The 19,820-nt window shown below is 36.6% G+C and overlaps 1 protein-coding gene across 5 annotated transcripts in view; it reads right to left on the bottom strand.

Annotated features, from left to right (window-relative positions):
- Positions 1-808: 808 nt before the first annotated feature.
- ARHGAP5 (Rho GTPase activating protein 5) overlaps positions 809-19,820 on the bottom strand; it is a 102,020-nt gene continuing 83,008 nt past the window's right edge. For 3 of the 5 annotated variants that reach the window (XM_070427669.1, XM_070427678.1, XM_070427660.1), the window contains exons 5-7: positions 11,388-11,519; positions 9,640-9,745; positions 809-4,344 (exon numbers count right to left, since the gene is read on the bottom strand). In XM_070427669.1, the coding sequence (XP_070283770.1) occupies positions 4,017-4,344; positions 9,640-9,745; positions 11,388-11,519 (566 nt within the window). In that variant the 3' untranslated portion in view covers positions 809-4,016. Of the gene's footprint in view, positions 4,345-7,705; positions 8,510-9,639; positions 9,746-11,387; positions 11,520-19,820 lie in introns of those variants that run through there. The other 2 variants (XM_070427688.1, XM_070427698.1) reach the window with 2 other exon arrangements.

The following is a 19,820-nucleotide window of genomic DNA, read 5'->3' as shown; positions in this document are numbered from 1 at the left end:
TTATAATTTTATATTAAATGTGGTAATAACTGAATCATGGTACTTGGATCAAAATTAATAATCCATTATCACATTATAAGATCATATTAATATCTCATATCCAATATCATTATCCAATAACTGAATATTGGGTATGAGCTAATAATGCTTACAGTTTTCACAACTACTCACAGACATTACTTACCATAAGAAATTAATTTTTATGAGTAGTTCCTTCCCTTATTAAATCTTAGAAAATTTTATTTTCAGAGATTGGTAAATTGAAAAGCTACTGAGAACTTCAGTTCAAATACAATAAAAAATTAAACATGTCCCATAAGTACTGAAACAAGTCAAATTGTTCAACCTAAGAATTAAGGTATTTGGTTAAAATGATTAAATTCAAGACAAGCACACACAAAAAGACCCAAGTCAAAGAGACCTCACTAGATCCATAGAATCTAACATACACTCATGAAATTTAGCTCAATATTCATAAATCATGAATATTGAAGGGATTACTTTAAATGATCCTTATGAATACAAAAAATACTGTGAAAGCAATTTTATTCTGAGTCTTAGAAATCTGTGTAATTTTGTTTACCTGAATACTTTATAAAAATGAATTTTCATCTGTATGTATATATCCAGAATGAATTTTTAAACTCCTCTCATGGTACAGAGTAAAAGCTCAGTACTACACTTTCCTAATAAAACTTGCATCATATTGACATCAATTTATTTTTTTCCTATTTTATTCACAAAAAGGTTAGTTGATTTTACCAATGTGAACTGGTAAAATCAGAAGCAACTAGAACTTAAAATCACACAGCTTCTTAATATTTTATTCACAGCATTCTTTATACAGAAGCTTCACTGATACTAAAGCATCCTGTGGGTAAAGCACAAAATGATATTAATTATAAACAAAAAACAAAGCACTTTTGACTTTTTAGAAATTATATACATATGTATTTATATTGTTGACAAAAAGCATCACAATTATTACTGTATAAAAAAAACCTAAAATCACCATGTAAAGCTAAGGCCTAAGTTGTTATTCTAATTTTCCCCTTTCATTTATATCTAAGAAATATTAGAAATTAAATTCCAGTACCTCAAATAAAATGTCTACATTATTTACAAACAGTATGGAAAATAAAAGCTGCTATTCAGGTTAGACTGCTATTACCTACAGTTTTTACATTGCAAATATTGGGAGGGGGGAGGGAGAAGCACTACTAGCAAATTCCATTTCAAATAGAAATATTTTGTGCCTGAAATTTTGTTCTAAATTTAATTATATATTCTAATTGTTTGTTGAACAGCATTTGACTTCCAATAAATCTGAAAATTTGAAAGAGTACCACTATTACTAATATAGATACTATTAAGTACAATATTGTAATAACTACAAGCTTAAATGAAACAATGGCAACATGGGTGTAGATGGAATTTTATTTAAAATTGTAAAATATAATGCCTTAATGTTTACCCATAATTATGAGACTAATAGTCTTTCCATCCTTTAAAAAGTCTCATATATATGTTCCTAAATGATGAAACCTTCCAGTAACTTATCAGAAAAAAGTTTAATTATATTATTCTGTTCTTAAAATTATTTTTCTAATATTTAAAAACATTTTCTAAACCCTTGGTAAAACAAACACAATCAATTCAGTGTAACAGACTGAGGTTTAAACTGTACTTTAATTTTCAATTAACTGTAATCTTCTGATTGGTTGAACCAAATGTATACTTTCAAATGACTCACCCTGAAGATTTTCAAATCAATTAGAGTATGCATAGAAAAGTGAAGATAAGTTTTAGGGAAGGTATAAGGTAGTTAATGTAGAAAATGATAAATGATAGTTTTAATAACAAAGATGATTCTAAATAAACATGAAAGTTAAATTAACACAGTATAAAAGAGAATAGCTTAAATAAACTGGGATTCACACATTAACAACAGCCAAGTTATGAGAAAGTGAACTGAAGACACAAACAGTTCTGAAAATTCTCTTTTCAGCCTACTTCCAAAGAAATGGTCAGGCTTTTTTCCTGTACATAGTTTTGAGCTTTGTCTATACCATATATAGTAGAAAAATAAATTTTTTAGCAACCTAGAAACAGTTTATAAAACTCTTAAAGTTTACTTTTCTTTGCCAAACATGCCAATGTTAAACAAACTGACAGCTATAAATTAAAGCTATATAGACAACAGGTATAAGTAATATATAACAAGTTAAGAATACTACATTTACCGGATTTTTCTTTTTAAAAATTACTGTACTTTCTTAATTCCTGTGTGCTCTGCAATAGGAATAATAGGGACTTTGTTTTCTTAGAAAAGATAATAACATGTAAGAGTATAACACAAATAATTTATAATATACATGTACTTTAACAGCAGCCTGGTTCATGTCGACATCTTGATTCTGAAGTTGAAATTAGAAGTACATACCTAGGACATAACAGTTGGGAAAGACAACATTTATTTTAGGAAAAAATGGAGCAAATCAAACTCTTAGGAGCCTGGAATCTCAAAATCGTCTGTTTACTATAATACACATAAGACAACCTTAAAATTGTAGTATGAATAAAGATTACAACATGGACCAAAGAATTTTCTCTTTAGTACACAAAACAATGAAAAACAAATGCTTTCTTCCTTTCCAGAAAAAAAAAAAAATAATGGCATGGTATGATAATGAACAAATTTTGAATAAAGCCTAACAAAATTTACCTATGCCACCTATGCTAAAAATTTTATCCATAATTAGTGTTCTGGTGTATCTTCACTAACAAAATATTTAACCCCAGAAGCAGCAGTCACTTATAGCAAATCTGGTACCAACATTAAAGAAAAAAAATGGTTAAAAAAAGGTGCAAAAGACACTTTAGGTTTTAGTACAACATACCACAGAAAACAATATGAATACAAGGTTGCAATTATACATATACACACTCCAAAGAGGCTGTCAGTACCCAAAGTATTTTTATTGCTATATTAGCAATGGATTTTTGGATGTTTTTAAGGGCCACATAAAAATAGATTCAAGAAACAGATTAAATTGAAGTCCTAGATTAAAATGTTTGGTTTAATGAATTTTCTACAACAAATTTCATGTTTATGTATGAAAAGTTATATAACCTTATATGAAAATGTCATGAAGTATTTTCTACACTATACTAAATGTATTTCCCAAGAGGGAAAAAATTAAAATATCTAAAATATATTAGATTAAGATTACAAGACCATCATAGATCTTTTAAACATGCATCTGTTTATAGAATTAACAGTATACAAGATGTTTATTTTATATGTACCATATAAAGAAATGAGTTGGTGACAACTATCCTTTGCACATTATCAACTCACTTTAGCCACAAGTGTGTCCTTGGTATGTGTGTACAAGAAATATGCTCATTTTACCCCTCATCGTATCATCCACAGGTTTACTTAGCAGTAAAGATGAAGGTGCAGAAAAATGTTAAGTGTATTCTTCTTCCTTTCAAAAAACATCCCAAGCATGGCATAAGTAGCCTGAAATTAAAAAATACTTAACTGGGCTTTTAATTATCTACACTGACTGCTAAAATGTAAAGTAAATTAGGTTGCCCAAATTAGCACATCAAATAACAAAACCAGCCATAAAGTAGGCTGAAAAGCATTAAATGTTTCATATATGTGAGCTTTTAAATCATTTAATTTCTATAGAAAAATTTTATTCACAATATAATGTGACAGAAAATGCCACAGGAATGATACACTGATTGCAATGAGGTTGCATGCAACAGCAGTTTTTGTATTTTATAGCTATTTTTGTTTATAAAAATTAAACCTCTCCAGTCATGCTTAGCACATGGTCTTAAATTTGTAATGTAAATGAATAAAGAATACCATATAGTTCAAAGAGAAAATGTCTCATCATTTTCAATCTGTAAGAAACATGAAGTATACTACTGAACCCTGAAACATGCATGTCTAGGTTTGCTTTCTGTCCATTTTCAGGCTGTCTGCAATCACTTCCTACTCATATAATTCCAAGAGGATCAGTCTGTAACTGTGGTTGTATTAGCTGAGGTTGCAGTGGAGGTGGTAACTGAAGCGGTACCATTGGTTCAACCAACTGTCCTGGATTTGAAGGTGGTGGAGGAGCAACAGTATTCACAATTTCTACAATTTCTCCATTGTAAAAGAAAAACTGACACTGTTGAATGAATGTTTCTACAACAGACTGATGGATCTTAGTGGTAGACAGAAATTCTCGTTTTTCAAAATCAGGTCTCATCAAGGTTGGCCAAAAACAGATGGATAAGTTGTCTGCTGTCATTAGGTTGATTTTATTTTGCTGACTAACCCTGAAATTATAATAGGAAAAAACAATTAGAAAACCAATTAAAATTCATGACAATTAAAAAAATCTTGGATCTGGAATTGATCTTAGATATTTAGTTTTACCTTTTTTAAAAAATATTTTTTATTGATTTTTTACAGAGAGAAAGGGAGAGGGATAGAGAGTTAGAAACATCGATGAGAGAGAAACATTGATCAGCTGCCTCCTGCACACCCCACACTGGGGATGTGCCTGCAACCAAGGTACATGCCCTTGACTGGAATCGAACGTGGGACCTTTCAGTCTGCGGCTGACACTCTATCCACTGAGCCAAACCAGTCAGGCTAGTTTCACCTCTTAACTTTAAATTTAAAATGATTTTTTGTGCATTCTATGTTCAACTACATTTTTATAACAGGAGACAGAAGTAGTAAAATCCATTCCTTACCACCTTATTTATGTGAAAAAACTTTTTCTCAGGGTAAGGACAGGTGACAAATTTCAATGAGTTTCTAGCAACAGAAACAAAAAATGCATATCCAAATTTCCTGACTACTGTGAGATGAAAGGACAAACCATAATATGCCATCTCTTTGAACCTTGAAAAGTAAGACTTTGAACTTTGGAGAAATTACTTTATCATATCTTCCAACCTAGATTTGCAACTTCTAAAAAAAATTAGTTTCCAGTATTTAAAAAAAATCAATATTTTCAATCATTAAATATCTTGTACATTGCTACAAACTTAATTTTAAAGCTAGTACTGTTAATAGAAACATATTCCACCTTAAAATGAACATATCCTATATAATAAAAGCGTAATATGCCAAGTGTCCAACTGATCAGCTGTTTGGCCAACCGCTGGATCAGTTGCTATGACGCGCACTGACCACCAGAGGGGAGACACTCTGACCCGTAGGTTAGACTGCTGCTGGGGCCACAGTCCATCAGGACTAGGTGAGAGGGCTGAACACACCCTGGAGCCCTCCTATGGTCCCTCCCCAGTGGGCTGGCCACCTTTGGCCTCAATCAAGACTGGGCGAGACAGCCCTGATCGACCTCAATTGCTAGCCAGGCCGAGGGACTCCACCTGTGCACAAATTCGTGCACTGGGCCTCTAGTATTAATATAAAAGTATAAATAAACATTAATTAATTTGCATTCAGTCCTTTGAATATGTAGATAAGCACTCCTACCATCATCTATAACAAATAAGAAATATGAGGCAAATCCTGAATTATAACTCAAAATTGTTAAACTGAGATGGAATCTTGGGTATTTATCCAACCCTCTCATTTTACACATAAAGAAACAATCCAGCCCTAACCGGTTTGGCTCAGTGGATAGAGCATCAGCCTGAGGACTGAGGAGTCCCAGGTTCGATTCCAGTCAGGGGTGTGGAGGAGGCAGCTGATCGATGTTTCTAACTCTCTATATAAAATCAATAAAATATATTTAAAAAAAAAGAAACAATCCAGTATGCAAGGTAGTAGGAAAATGTTATACTTAAATTTATACGACAAAAAAAAGTTAAAACCAAAGGAAACCCCCAACATAGGAGTTGCTCATCTAAGGTAAACATGCCCGAAAAACATGTGTGCTGTGGTAAAAGTTATTGCTCTTTGTTAAGATATTGAATGACAATATTCAGAATAAATACAGTGGGCCCAGTCAGGTGTTTTTATGCAGCAGGCAATTGTAGATTCTGAAAATATCTATAAAGTTGAAAAACATAAATAAGAGTACAGGCATCAGGTATAATTGTGAATCAAAAAGTACAAAGAGCCCTGGTCGGTGTGGCTTAGTTGGTTGAGTATTGTCCCATGCATCAAATGATCGTCAGTTTGATTCCAGGTCAGGGCATATGCCTGAGTTGGAGCTCAATCCCAAGTGGGGGGCATGGAGGAGGTAGCTGATGATCCAAGTTTCTCTCTCTTCCTCTTTCTCAAAAATTAATAAAAACATATTTTTTTTAAAAAAAAGTAGAAAGAAAAGGTATCAAATCAGAGATGAGGGTGGCCAACGAAGGCTTCCTTGAAGAGGTAATGTTTGAGTTGAGTCCAGGGTGATGAGCCTTATAATGGTAGAAAGAGTAATTTAGTAAAAACTGTGTGTATGGGTACCTCCTGGAGGGCTTGTTGAAACAGAAAGTGAAGGCTATGCATGAGGTGGGGCCTGATCATTTGTATTCCTAACAAGTTCCCAGGTAGTGCTGCTGCTTTGAAGACTGTGTTTTGAGAAAGACTGAAGTCATGTTAAGATGTTATAAGGACAGCCAAAAATCGATACTTTTTGGTTTAAAACAGTGGCATTTACTTGGGAGAGAGTTCAATTACAAAGAAATGAGTTCCCTAAACGAGAAATGATAACCTAAACTAAAGCAGTGGAGAGGAACAAAAAGGAAAAATAATTAGGAGAAAACAACTGACTTCAAGTAATAACTCACTAATATTGAGGGTGAGAGAATATAATCAAATAACCTCATGGATTAATTTTTGTAATTTGTCAATCATCCATTGTATATTTATTTATTACTAGAAGCCCGGTGCACAAAATTTGTGCACAGGTAGGGTCCCTAGGCCTGGCTGACTATCAGGGCCGATGAGGATGAGGATCCCCGCCTCCCAGCCTCCCTGCCTCCTCCTTTCTTCACTCCCTCAGCGTCCCGCCGCTGCCTGCTGGTCCCCTGCCATGTTTCTCGCTGCCCCCTTGTTGGTCAGCGCACGTCATAGCGAGCGATCGAACTCCTGAGGGGACAATTTGCATATTAGCCTTTTATTATATAGGATTTCTTTCTTATACCAGAATGTAAGTTCCATGAAATAGGTGACTGCTTTATTCACTGCTACGCCATCCATAGCACTTACAAGAGTATCTGGCCACCTGGGCACAAACAGCAGCCATTATAATCTAGGTGAGTATTCCTTTTAAAGTCGCCTGACCCTAGCCAGGTGGCTCAGTGGGTTGGAGCGTAATCCTGTGTGCCAGCGCACATACCTAGGTTGCAGGCTTGATTCCTAGTTGGGTTGTGTATGGAGGGCAACGGATGGATGTTTCTCTCTCTCCCTTTCTCTCTCTAAACATATCCTTCGGTGAAGATTAAAAAAAAAAATTTAAGTCTGATCTTATTTCTCTGTTCTATTCTCCGGTGGCTCCCCATAACCTTTCTTTTTAAAAAAAATTCTTTATTGTTTAAAGTATTACATATAGTATTACGTATGTCTCCTTTTCCCCTCATTGACCTCTCCCCAGCCACCCCACCCCCCAGCACATGCCCTCACCCCGCTAGTGTCCGTGTCCATTAGTTATGCTTATATGCATGCATACAAGTCCTTTGGTTGATTTTTTAGCCCGCCCCCGGCCCCTCTCCCGCCTTCCCCCTGAAGTTTGATGGACTGTTTGATGCTTCTGTCTCTGGATCTATTTTTGTTCATCCCATAACCTTTCAAAATAACAAGATGCAATGCCATTTTCGTTGAGAAAGTCTTGTCCCTCCTCCTAATAAATGTCAGTTGAACTCCACAGTGTGCCTAGTGACATACATACATGAAGCATCCTTCTTATTTTGTCACTAAAACATTGTGAGGACTAAAGCTAGTTAGTTGTATTACTGCCCTATATAATCTGCCACTGTCCTTCTTCCCTTTTTTACCTTATCTCTTACTCTGTCCTTCCTTCACTCTGCTTAAATCACATAGGCCTCTTTGCTGTTCCTCAACAAATCACGTACACTTTTGCCTGTGTAGTTATATCACTAGAGTCAAACACAGTGTGTAAAATAAGACTGGTGGTGGATTAGCACTGTCATTCTATGAACATGCTCTTCCCTTTGACCCTTTTCCCTATACTTTTTAATGAAGTATAATTCTTATTTCAGCACTTTGATCAGGCCAGACAATAATATGGTCACAAACCATCCCTATATTCGTTATAGTACCCCATAGTACCCTGTGCACATCTGTTTTACCACAAACCACTTGTATGGTAATTTTCTTTCTTTTTTAAAAAAATATATTTTATTGATTTTTTTACAGAGAGGAAGGGTGAGGGATAGAGAGTTAGAAACATCGATGAGGGAGAAACATCGATCAGCTGTCTCCTGCACGCCCTCTACTGGCGATGTGCCCGCAGCCAACGTACATGCCCTTGACCGGAATCGAACCTGGGACCCTTGAGTCTGCTGAGACAAACTGGTTAGGGCTTGTATGGTAATTTTCAAAAGAGGAAATTCCACTAATTATACTGCAATACTGTGTATACTGGTATTTTCTCAGGGAAGGAGACTTCAGAGAATAGATACTAGAAATGCTAATTTAATTTTATTCTATAATGATAGCAATAACTTAAACATTGGTTAATATTCTCTTCTAAGAGGTAGAGGCTGAAATTGACCTGGTTTGAGCATTGACATTATTAGTTAAAAAAAACAAACTTCAGTTCATAAAAATGTTAGTAGAAAGTATTATGAGTAGATTATTAAAAAAATTAATACAAATGTAGATAATTCTATTTAGTACCACAACTTTGTGAATCTCATTCTTCTCATAGGTGAGAAAAATCAAGACTTAGTGAGGGTAATTTGCACAAGGTCACAGAACTAGATATGTTTCAAAACCAAGCCTGCTTGATTCCACAGTCTGAGATTTAAGCTGTTATATAATACTGTCTTTTCACTTAATGTATGGCATTGGGAGGACTATCTTTAAACAAAAGTATAAGCTTGAAGTTTAGTATATTTAGGGTTGTTAATAATATGATTAATGTCCTGCATTTTAAGTAATAGTCATAAGTAACATGAATTCAAGTTTCTGATAAAACTTCATTGTGTCAAATATTCCAACAAAACAAGCTTAATACAAAAAGCAACACAATGTGATAGGAAAAGCAAATGGACTCTTAAAAGACTTGGATTCTGGTCATGTGTCATTTATTAATTACGTGATATTTCCTTCTTTAAACCTCAATTTTTCAACTTCAAATAGGTTGATTTGGTTAATTATCTGTCATTTTATACTTAAAATTCTAAGATTCTATAAAAGAGAACTGCCAAAGAATAAAAGTGACAATAAAGTACATGTACCTTACCACACTTTCTATTTAAATAATCATTACATGTATTAAGAGTCATACACCTTTCTTTAAACAAGTTGATGAAAAATCTATTTTAATAATCCATAAAAAATAATTTAGAAACTAAAATTGAACTGTAGGCTTAAATAAGTTGGTGTCTCTTTTTCTACTTTAAAATTAGCAATTTATAGTTACATGTTTGAAATTTGTTCTGCATTTTATTTGCAAAAAAACAAAAAAATAAAAATACCTGTTTAGATGTGTTATTACATATCTGAATACATCATAGTTTACAGGATGAAACTTCTTAACAATTTCTTTCAATGCATGAAGACGTTCTGTTTTATCTGGGATTTCTGTAAAGTTAAAGCAGTAAGGAATTTGTGTGAAACTCATACATTTAAAAATATCTGATAAAGCTTCCTACTATGCTTATTGTAAAGAAACAATCAGGAATGTGTTTGAATCATTTTAGGATAGGTAAACAAAAACAAAGAAAATGTTCTCAAGAAACTGCTAAAAACACATTATCACCTACTGCATTAGCCTTTTTGCAAGTAAAGCTAATCACTACAGAGCAAAGTTGACTCAAGATGGTAAAATGGGAAAGAGTACAGCAATTTATATTAATTTAGAATCAATCAATTACTTATGAAGCCGTTAGGCTCTTAAATGTCACCAAATTCCTTTTCCTTTTCATTTTGTTTAACCATTCTCAGCTTGCAAGCACCTATAAAAATTTGATGGCAAGCTGAATTTGGCCTGTAGGTCATAGTTTGCCCATACCTGATTTAAAAGCACCACCCTATACTTATTTATAATCCACTTTGCTTACTGAAAATCTTTCTTCACAAGCAGTACAAACATTTAGCTCAGTTATTCTCCAAATTTATGCAAATTATGAAACAGGATAATAGAAATGTGGTTCTGCAGTAAGTAAGAGATAAGGGAGTGCTTTACTGCTCTTCCTCATTCGATTCTTCCAAAAAGTAACAACGGGTTCTTCTGGAGACCAATCTGCATACCAACTCACAAGTAGGTAGTATAACCAAGTACTAACAAATCTGATTTGCCACAGATTACTTCTAAATCAGTAGTCAAAAATTTCCTAAGTAGGAAAATTCTGAGGCTGCTGTTTATTGAGAAAATGTAAGCTATCAAGTGAACCATTTTCCAATTTACATATGAAAGTCTGTGTAAGGCAACTATACCATATATTGTGTTTTTTATAGTGATTTTTAATGAAAAGTCTTTTTAACCAAGAACTTTAACACAATCAAAATTATAAGAAAGTAGTTTCACTTTAAAGAGCCTTAACATTTGTAAACAAAAGGAAATAAAAAGAAATACTTAAAACACTCATTATTTTGAGGAGAAAATGTGGAGTAAGCACTAAGTTACCCAATACTTGAACAGATCTTCTATGTCATTTTTTCAGGCAACAAATGAATATTTGTTTAATAGAAATAGCAGGATGAATGATGCCAAAGCAGGAATAAGTACTGAATAAGTATTCTTTCTTCCTGCCTTCTTTTAAATAAAACGACTTTAGACATGAGGCCAAAGTTAATTTGACTTAAAAAAAATTTAAATACACATGTGTACCAGTTAATGTTTTACTGAAGTACATTATACATACATTCAATTGAAAAGTTTATTTAATTTTCCTACAATGCCTCTGAGTTTGAATTAAAAACATAACTCTCAAAGTTCTAGTACAATGAACTTCAAACTTCTAGGAGCATCCAGTCACCTGGAAAACTAAAAAAACCTAAATATTTCTGGGGACCAACTCCAGGGATCTTGATGTTTTATCTATCTATCTTGATGTTATAGAAAAATACCTTCATTAGCTACACATTCCAGTGCATGGCTGATTTAAACACATAGCAATCAATATACAAAAACCCATCATCCCTCTCCAAAAAGGAAGGAAGGAAGGAAGGGAGGGAGGGAGGGAGGGAGGGAGGGAGGAAGAGAGAGGAGGCTTGTACTTACTTGCTGCTTCCAATAACTCTGGATGAAGAGAATATGGAATTAAAGGATCTGGCAGATCTGCAAAGAAAGCTTTAAGAGCTCCAGCTACAGCATTTACTGTTACTTCCATTGATACTAGACTGATATTATGATCTAGAAGACAAAAATTAAAATATTAATTTATAATTTATGTAATAAGTTTAAGTTATTATAGAAGTACTTAAGCATTCTCATTAGCTGAAAGGGCGAGGGCTACGCCCTCCATCTTGCCCCGAATCCTCCATTTTTGGGGAGCAGCCATGTGCTCAGCAAGAAGCTTCCTCCCGGAAGTCCAAGCTTCTGCTAGCCACACCTAGGATTTCTTTAAACTAACCAATGATAATCAAGGGAAGTGTGCACCATAGATACGACCACATCCTGTGTAACGAGACACCGACTTGCGCCTGGCCAATCGGCAGGGCCCACAGTCCTCTCTCCTCCCCTTACTATAAAACTTCTCTCCCCACAGGGCTGGCTCTCTCTCTCTCTACCACTTGCTGCTGCGTCAGTAAGGAGGGTAGGGGAGCCAAGCCCGGGTTTGAATAAAAGACTCTTTGCTTTTGCATCGGACATGGCTGGTCTCTTGGGGATCCTGAAATCTGGGCATAACATTAGCCACCTTTCTTTACAAGCTGATTCATCTCTCCTTCATTGTGTTAACATAGATAAACTATAAGGATAAGGGAACAGAATCAAGCAAGATTTATTAGTATACTAAAGAACATTAGCTTTTACTAATATCTACGTTTAACCTTTTGAGTCCCAAGCAGCGCGATTGCGCTGCTGAGATTTTATGTCGAGAAAACATATGATTCGTTTGAGTCCCAGGGGGTATTGAAAAAACACTGTCGAAGAATCCCAAACAGCACAACCGCGCTTTCTCTAAATGAGTACGAAAAGACCCAAACAGCGTGATAGCGCTTGTTTTATTTTATGTGGAGAAATACCGATTGCGCTGCTTGGGACTCAAACAGTTAAAATAATTTGTTTATATAAGCTATTTAAAAGAGGCCCTAAGGGAACATAAAAACAACAGAAATTATGAATACAAATTCAAATTTACACCTTTTCAATAATACTTAAAACTTTATCCTATATAATAAAAGGCTAATATGCAAATAGACCAAATGGCTGAACAACTGGAACAACCGGTTGCTATGATGTGCCCTGACCATCAGGGGTGTGTGCGGAACATGGCAGGTGTTGGCCATGGCAGAATGGTGGAGCAGGTGAGCGGGGGCGTTAGACCAAGGCAGGATGCAGGTCGCTGTCATCGGGGCGAGCCTCCAGTGGTTATTGAAAATTCTTTGCTCCTGTACACCGCAGTCCAGCACAGCGCTTGCACCCGCTGCCGGCCCAAATTGCCTCTGAGGGCTTCTCCACCTTCCCCTGCTCCTGAGAGGCAATCAGGTCAGCAGCTGCCACCTGCACCCGCTGATGGTGTCAGCCCCAATTGCTCTCAGCGCATGAGGGCGGCGGCGGCGGGAGCGGGGCTGCTGACAGACAGGTGACCAGGGGCTGCGGTGAAAGGGACCGGGTGGGGGTGCGGAGGATGGTCTGAGACCAAGCCCAGTGCCTACAGCAGCCTTGCAGCCCACAGTTCCTTTCAAGGTGCACGAATTCGTACACTGGGCCCTTAGTATATATAAAAAAGCCAAGTGACTGGAACGCCCAAACAACCTGAACAACCGGTCGCTATGACGTACACCTGGCCAGATTGGGGGTGGGGGGCAGCCCCTCGGCCTGGCCCGATTGGCCCCCATCTAGGCAGGCCAGCCGGACTCCACCCATGCATGAATTTGTGCACTGGGCCTCTAGTTTTTATATAAAATTTTACATTTAAACACAGTGAAATTCTGACCTAAAAAACAAGATTGGCCCTAGCCTGTTTGACTCAGTGGATAGAGTGTCAGCCTACAGACTGAAGGGTCCTGGGTTCGATTCTGGTCAGGGGCACATGCCTGGGTTGCAGGCTCAATCCCCAGTGGGGGTGTGTAGGAGGCAGCCAATCAATGATTCTCTCTGATCATTAATGTTTCTAACTCTCCCTCCCTCTCCCTTCCTCTCCGAAATAAAAATATATTAAAAAAAACCCCACCACAACACAAGAATGGAACATACTAAATGTATCATAAGGTTATTTATATATAATGAATACTTATGATAGAAAATATACAAATATAGACCACAAAAAGGAAAAAAATTATTCCATCACACAGAGACAATCACTGTTTATATTTTAATGTTTCTTTTCAGCCCCTTTCTGATTACTAATAATTCAAAAGACAAGACAAAAACAAATCAGATGTGTATTTCCTAACTGATTTCATCTTTAATGCACTGTCCAAAGTTATTAAAATTTCACAAGCAACTTTCCAAAACTGTTTTGGGATCTGCGTAACATTTAATTGTAATTTCAAACTTGCAGATAATTTGCAAGAATAGTACTAAGGACTCACACAGATCCTTAATGAATAATCACTAATCATTAATATTTTGCCCTACATAAATAATTTTAATGGCTACACAATATTCTCCAGTTTTAATAATTAACATAATATTCTATCACTGAACATTTCAATTTATTTCATTTAAAAACATAAAGATGCTATGATAAATATATGTATGTACTAAAGATTATTTCCTTAAGGTTACAGTCCTTGCAAAAACAGCTACCCAGCAAACATTTAATATGGTGCCTGGCACAACAAACTTTTCATATGCATCATCTCATTATTCCTCATAATTATTCTTATCACTCCCATACTAGATATGAAAAAGTTGCGATATAGAAAGATTAACTTCCCTAGGGCACTAAGACAGTTAAGTGGAAGAACCAGAAAACAAAACCAGGAAGTCTAATTCAAGAGGCCCTGGTATTGACTACTACCGTTCCTTTATTTTATTTATTTTTTAATATATTTTATTGATTTTTTACAGAGAGGAAGGGAGAGGGATAGAGAGTTAGAAACATCGATGAGAGAGAAACATCGATCAGCTGCCTCCTGCACACCCCCCCACTGGGGATGTGCCCGCAACCAAGGTACATGCCCTTGACCGGAATTGAACCTGGGACTCTTCAGTCTGCAGGCCAACGCTCTATCCACTGAGCCAAACCAGCTAGAGCTATCCTTCCTTTATTATTGGAAGCAAAACTCTACCAATATTATAAAGGTTAAACAGATTTTCTAACAAAATGTTTTTTAACAATGAGATAACATACTATCCACAATACTCTTTCAAAACAAGGCAAACACATACCACTCAATAACAGGAATTTTACCATTTCAACACACAGAAATATGATTTTATATGGATATCTAGTATTTTACTTATAAACATGTAAACACATGGGAAGTTCCCCTTCATTTTATTTTATTTTTTTAAATTTAGGTGGCATTCTTTGTTTTTTTTTTTTTTTTTTTTTTTTTTTTTAGTTGACATTCTTATGTCAATGGGTGCATGTAGTTAAACGGGCACAAAATTTTCAAAAAATATTTTTTAAATTGACTTTTAGAAAGAAAGGAAGAGAGAGAAAGAAACATTGATATGAGAACAAATCATCAGCTGCCTCCCACATACTCCCTGACCAGGTATCCAGCCCACAACCCAGGCAACGTGTCCTGATGGTGAATTGAATTGGCAAACTTTCGATGCACAGGACGCTGCCAAACCAACTGAACCATACCAGCCAAGGTTCCCCTTCCTTTTTAAAAAAATTACAAAAAGGCTGCAATGTATGCCCTTGTTAAGTAGTGCTATGCCTACACAAAGATTATTGTAACAAGTATTTACAAGCTGACTTTCTCTAGCAAAGATACCTGAATTTTAATAGATATTCAAAAGGCACCTACAACCAACAGTATACAAAATACTGGCTTGTCTACACTTTACCAACAATCTTCACTCTGACAATAAAACAAACAAATACAATCTTGTTGTTTTAATTTTTATTTCAATATAACTGATAGAAGGATCACATTTTCATATATATGTTGACTACTTTCTTCTGATATGAATTCCTTAATCTAACACAGATATTACATATCTTCCCCAAATTTATAGTGTGTCTTCTAATTTTATGTTTAATCCACTGTCTCATACAGAATTTTTACATTTTTAGGTAGTCCAGTTTATCCTCTTGCTCATACTTTCCAGATTTGATATCAAGTTTAGTCCTTTCTCTACTCCAAGACTATAACTTTTAAAAACATAGCATGAAACTTTTACTCATTTTTCTTCCCAGTATAGTATTCATTTTTTTACATTTAAACCTTTGATCTCATATGGAATTTACTTTAATATGAGTAGAGAATTCAGCTCTGTTTTTATTACTAATAATTAGTTGGCCCGATATCATGGAAAATTTTTTTAGATCGCATTTTTAAGTAAGTACTATCTGTGATATACAAAGATGCCGATGTGTCATAAATCAATTTACTATTTTTCCAATTTTGTTGATAGATTTATAGCTCTCCTGTTTCCTGCCTCTGCGGTCTCTTCTATTAAACTAGTGGCCTGGTGCATGAATTTGTGCACACTGAAAGGAAATTAATTAGAAGAAATATTTTAATGTCACTATTTGCCCTTTCTCTATAATAGAAGTGCCAACCAAATTCACAATCGACAATGACAGGTGGAAACACACACACATGTGCAACTGGTGCCAGAGAGAGCTTTACAGTAGGTCCTCAGGTTATGTTGGAGATCCGTTCCTATGGTGTGACATACGCGATTTTTGCCATAAGTCGGAACCCACATACATAAGCACCTATGTCACACACATGGAGCACATACATAGCAGTAATGAAGTGAAACAGTAAAAACAAATTAAAAGAAAGATAATAATTCCTGACCTTTACTTGTGGTAAATAAATAATAAAAAACATAAAGAACATATGTACATACGTCAAAATGACGGAACTTTTTTTTAAAAAAATAAATGGGAGATGGCGATGTAACCACGAAACGACGTACGTTGAGTCCAACGTAACCCAAGGACTGTCTTTATATGTATCGCGCATGCGTGAGTCAACTTAGCCTTTTACATATATATATATATGGAATAAACTTGCTTGATTAGGGCTTTCTGATTTAGCTAAACTTTTTCCAGCCCAGTGAAGCACTTCAATTGCTCTTTCAGGTAATTGTCAGCAACACAGCAGTAAATATCAATACGAAGCAGATTATTATTATAGATCAGGGGTGGGCAAACTTTTTGACTTGAGGGCCACAATGGGTTCTTAAACTGGACCGGAGGGCCAGAAGAAAAGCATGGATGGAGTGTTTGTGTGAACTAATATAAATTCAAAGTAAACATCATTACATAAAAGGGTATGGTCTTTTTTTTTTTTTAGTTTTATTCATTTCAAACGGGCCGTAGTTTGCCCACAGCTGTTATAGATCATACAGGGAGAACAAAGGGTAAAATATTTAACTGTAGCAGTGTTTGACTATATTCTGCACAGTGAGAAAACCTGAAGTCATTTTCTTTTTTAAAAAAATATATTTGTTTGAAACGGCCCCGGTGTGGTAGGGATGACCCTGGTCAGGTTGAAACGGCCCCCATGAGGTCGGGACGGCCCCGGTGAGGTTGAAACGGCCCTGGTGAGGCTCAGACGGCCCTGGTGAGGTGGAGACTACTCCAGTGAGGTTGGGAAAAATAAAGGGGACCAATATAGACTGATGAACAGGGGTAGATACAGAAGCAGAGCAACATTGAACAGAATGTCAAACTACAGTGGGAAGCCTGGGGAGGGTTTGGGGGCGGGGATTAAGAGATCAACTGAAGGACTTATATGCATGCATATAAGATTAACCAATGGACACAAGACATGGGGCGGGGGGGGGGGGGGGCGGGGGGTAGGGGCCAGGGGAATGTCAAGGGGGGGGAAAAAGGAGATATATGTAATACTCTTTGTAATACTTTAAGAAATAAAAATTATTAAAATATTAAAAAAATAAAATAAAATGAGGGAGAAAAATAAAAAAAATGAATAAGCAAAAAAACCCAAACAAACAAATAATTAGCTCTTAGTTTCACAGATCTTTTTGTTTCTTTTCTATTATTTTTGAGTCTCTAATTCATTTACTTCTGCTCTGATCTTTATTATTTCCTTCTTTCTACTCATTTAGAATTTTGTTTTTTCTTTTTCTAGTCCCTATAGATGTAAATTTATATTGAGATTTTACTTATTTCTTATTACCTGTATCTCTATGAATTTCTGTCTTAGAACTACTTTTACTGGGTCCCAAAGATTTGGAATAATTTTGTTTCCATTTTCATTTGTCTCACGATATTTTAAAATTTTCTTCTTGATTTTTTTCACTAACCCATTATTGTACAGTACCATGTTTAATAATGAATAACATCTAAAAATTAAGTCCAATAAAGTTTCAGGTTGCAAAATGAAAAAAAAAAAATATTTGTATTGATTTCAGAGAGGAAGGGAGAGGGAGAAAGAGAGAGAAACATTAACGATGAGAGAGAATCACCTATTGGCTGCCTCCTGCACACCCCTCACTTGGGATCGAGCCCACAATCCAGGCATGTGCCCTGACCAGGAATCAAATTGTGACCTCCTAGTTCAGCCGTGGGCAAACTATGGCCCGTGGGCCGGATTCGGCCCGCGGAGCGGATTCTCCTCTTGCTCTCCCCTCCGCTCCTTCACCAGCAGCAGTGTTAACATGACAACGTCGGGAAACACGGCCGCAGCTCCTTCTTCTGAGTGGGTGGATTTATATCCGCCCATTCAGTAGAAGGAACAACCTCTCAATCTTCCAGAGGCTCCTTGTAATGCCTGCGGACGCGTCTCCGGACATCACCCTGGGAATGCGTGGACACGTTATCGTGGTGATGTAGGGAGACACGCCCCTGGAGAGCACAGTATCAGAGCCTTTCTGAGGTAAGATTAAGAGCTCTACTCAAACACAATTTTTTCCTGTTCCCACATTCTGTACATCACAATGACTTGTTAATAAAACAACAAAGACTTTCAGCTTTTGGGGCTTGTATCCACTGCAGTTTTTTTTCCCACTGCGGACTCGCGCAGCAGGGAAAAAGACACCAAGAGGACATGTCACACTAGCCATGCTGCGGCTGCATTTTTTTGCTGATACGGATGTGGTATCAGTAACGCTACTGTGGCCACTAACCGCATGTGTTAGCGGCAAAACAAATGCATTTTGCGCTGCGTTTGCTTCTCCCCCTTGCGCCTGTAAAAATGTGTGCTACAGGTCATTTGTGTTAACATGCACCACTGCACATTAGCATCAACGCAAACATGATGGAAACCTGTGTACCCTGCATTAACCCTAGCTGCGCTGCATTGCAGTACTGCACCACACTGCAACGGCAGCACGGCTAGTGTGAACGAACCCTAATTCCGTGGGTTGAACAAAAAGAGTGTATAGAAATGTGATGAACTAAAGATTTTATTACAAAGTTGCTTAATTTCAGGGTTTCAGAAGTAATTGGACAAGTGAAAAACTGAAAATCAAATGTTCATATCTAATACTTGGATGAAACCCTTTCCTGGTAATGACAGCCTGAAGTCTTGTACTTACGGACATCACCAGATGCTGGGTTTTCTCCTTTGTAATGCTCTGCCAGGCTGTCACAGTAGGGGTATATATATAAATATCCTGCCATTTCCAGCTTTTTTTTTTTTTTTTTTTTTAAATATATTTTATTGATTTTTTACAGAGAGGAAGGGAGAGAGATAGAGAGTTAGAAACATCAATGAGAGAGAAACATCGATCAGCTGCCTCCTGCACATCTACTGGGGATGTGCCCGCAACCCAGGTACATGCCCTTGACCGGAATCGAACCTGGGACCTTTCAGTCCGAAGGCCGACGCTCTATCCACTGAGCCAAACCGGTTTCGGCCATTTCCAGCTTTTAATAAGAAAAACTGTTGCAATGGGCATTTATTTTTTTAAATTTTTTTTAAGGCTTTCTCAGTAAAATATTATATTTTTTCCAATCACCATAAACAGGATTGCTGGGGTCCAGCACCAGCTGGTCCAGGGGTCCCCAAAGGTGTGGACGGAGTCGGCGAAGAAGGACGGACACAGAGACAGCCTTCAGTTGATCAGCAGCCTAGCCAGGATCTCTAGCCAGGAACTCCAGCCAAGTTCTGGTCAGGATCTCCAGCCAGGTTCTGTGTCCATGTTCTCTCCAGGATCTTTTGCCATATTCTCTCCCTAGGTTCTGTCTCTAGGTTCTTCAGCCAGGTTCTCTCACTAGGTTCTGTCTCTAGGTTCTGTCCAGGTTCTCCAGCCAGGTTTGGTTGCCAGGTTCTCCAGTCAAGTTCTGTAGCCAGGTTCTGTCCAGGATCTTTTGCCATGTCCTCTCCCTAGGTTCTGTCTCTAGGTTCTGTCTTTGGGTTCTGTCCAAGTTCTGTGTCTGCAATG

This window comes from Myotis yumanensis, unplaced genomic scaffold (genome assembly GCF_028538775.1).
Source record: "Myotis yumanensis isolate MYYU_CA2020_CCGP unplaced genomic scaffold, mMyoYum1.0.hap1 SCAF_1, whole genome shotgun sequence".
Lineage (NCBI taxonomy): Eukaryota > Metazoa > Chordata > Mammalia > Chiroptera > Vespertilionidae > Myotis > Myotis yumanensis.
This window is presented reverse-complemented; position numbering and strand designations above follow the sequence as displayed.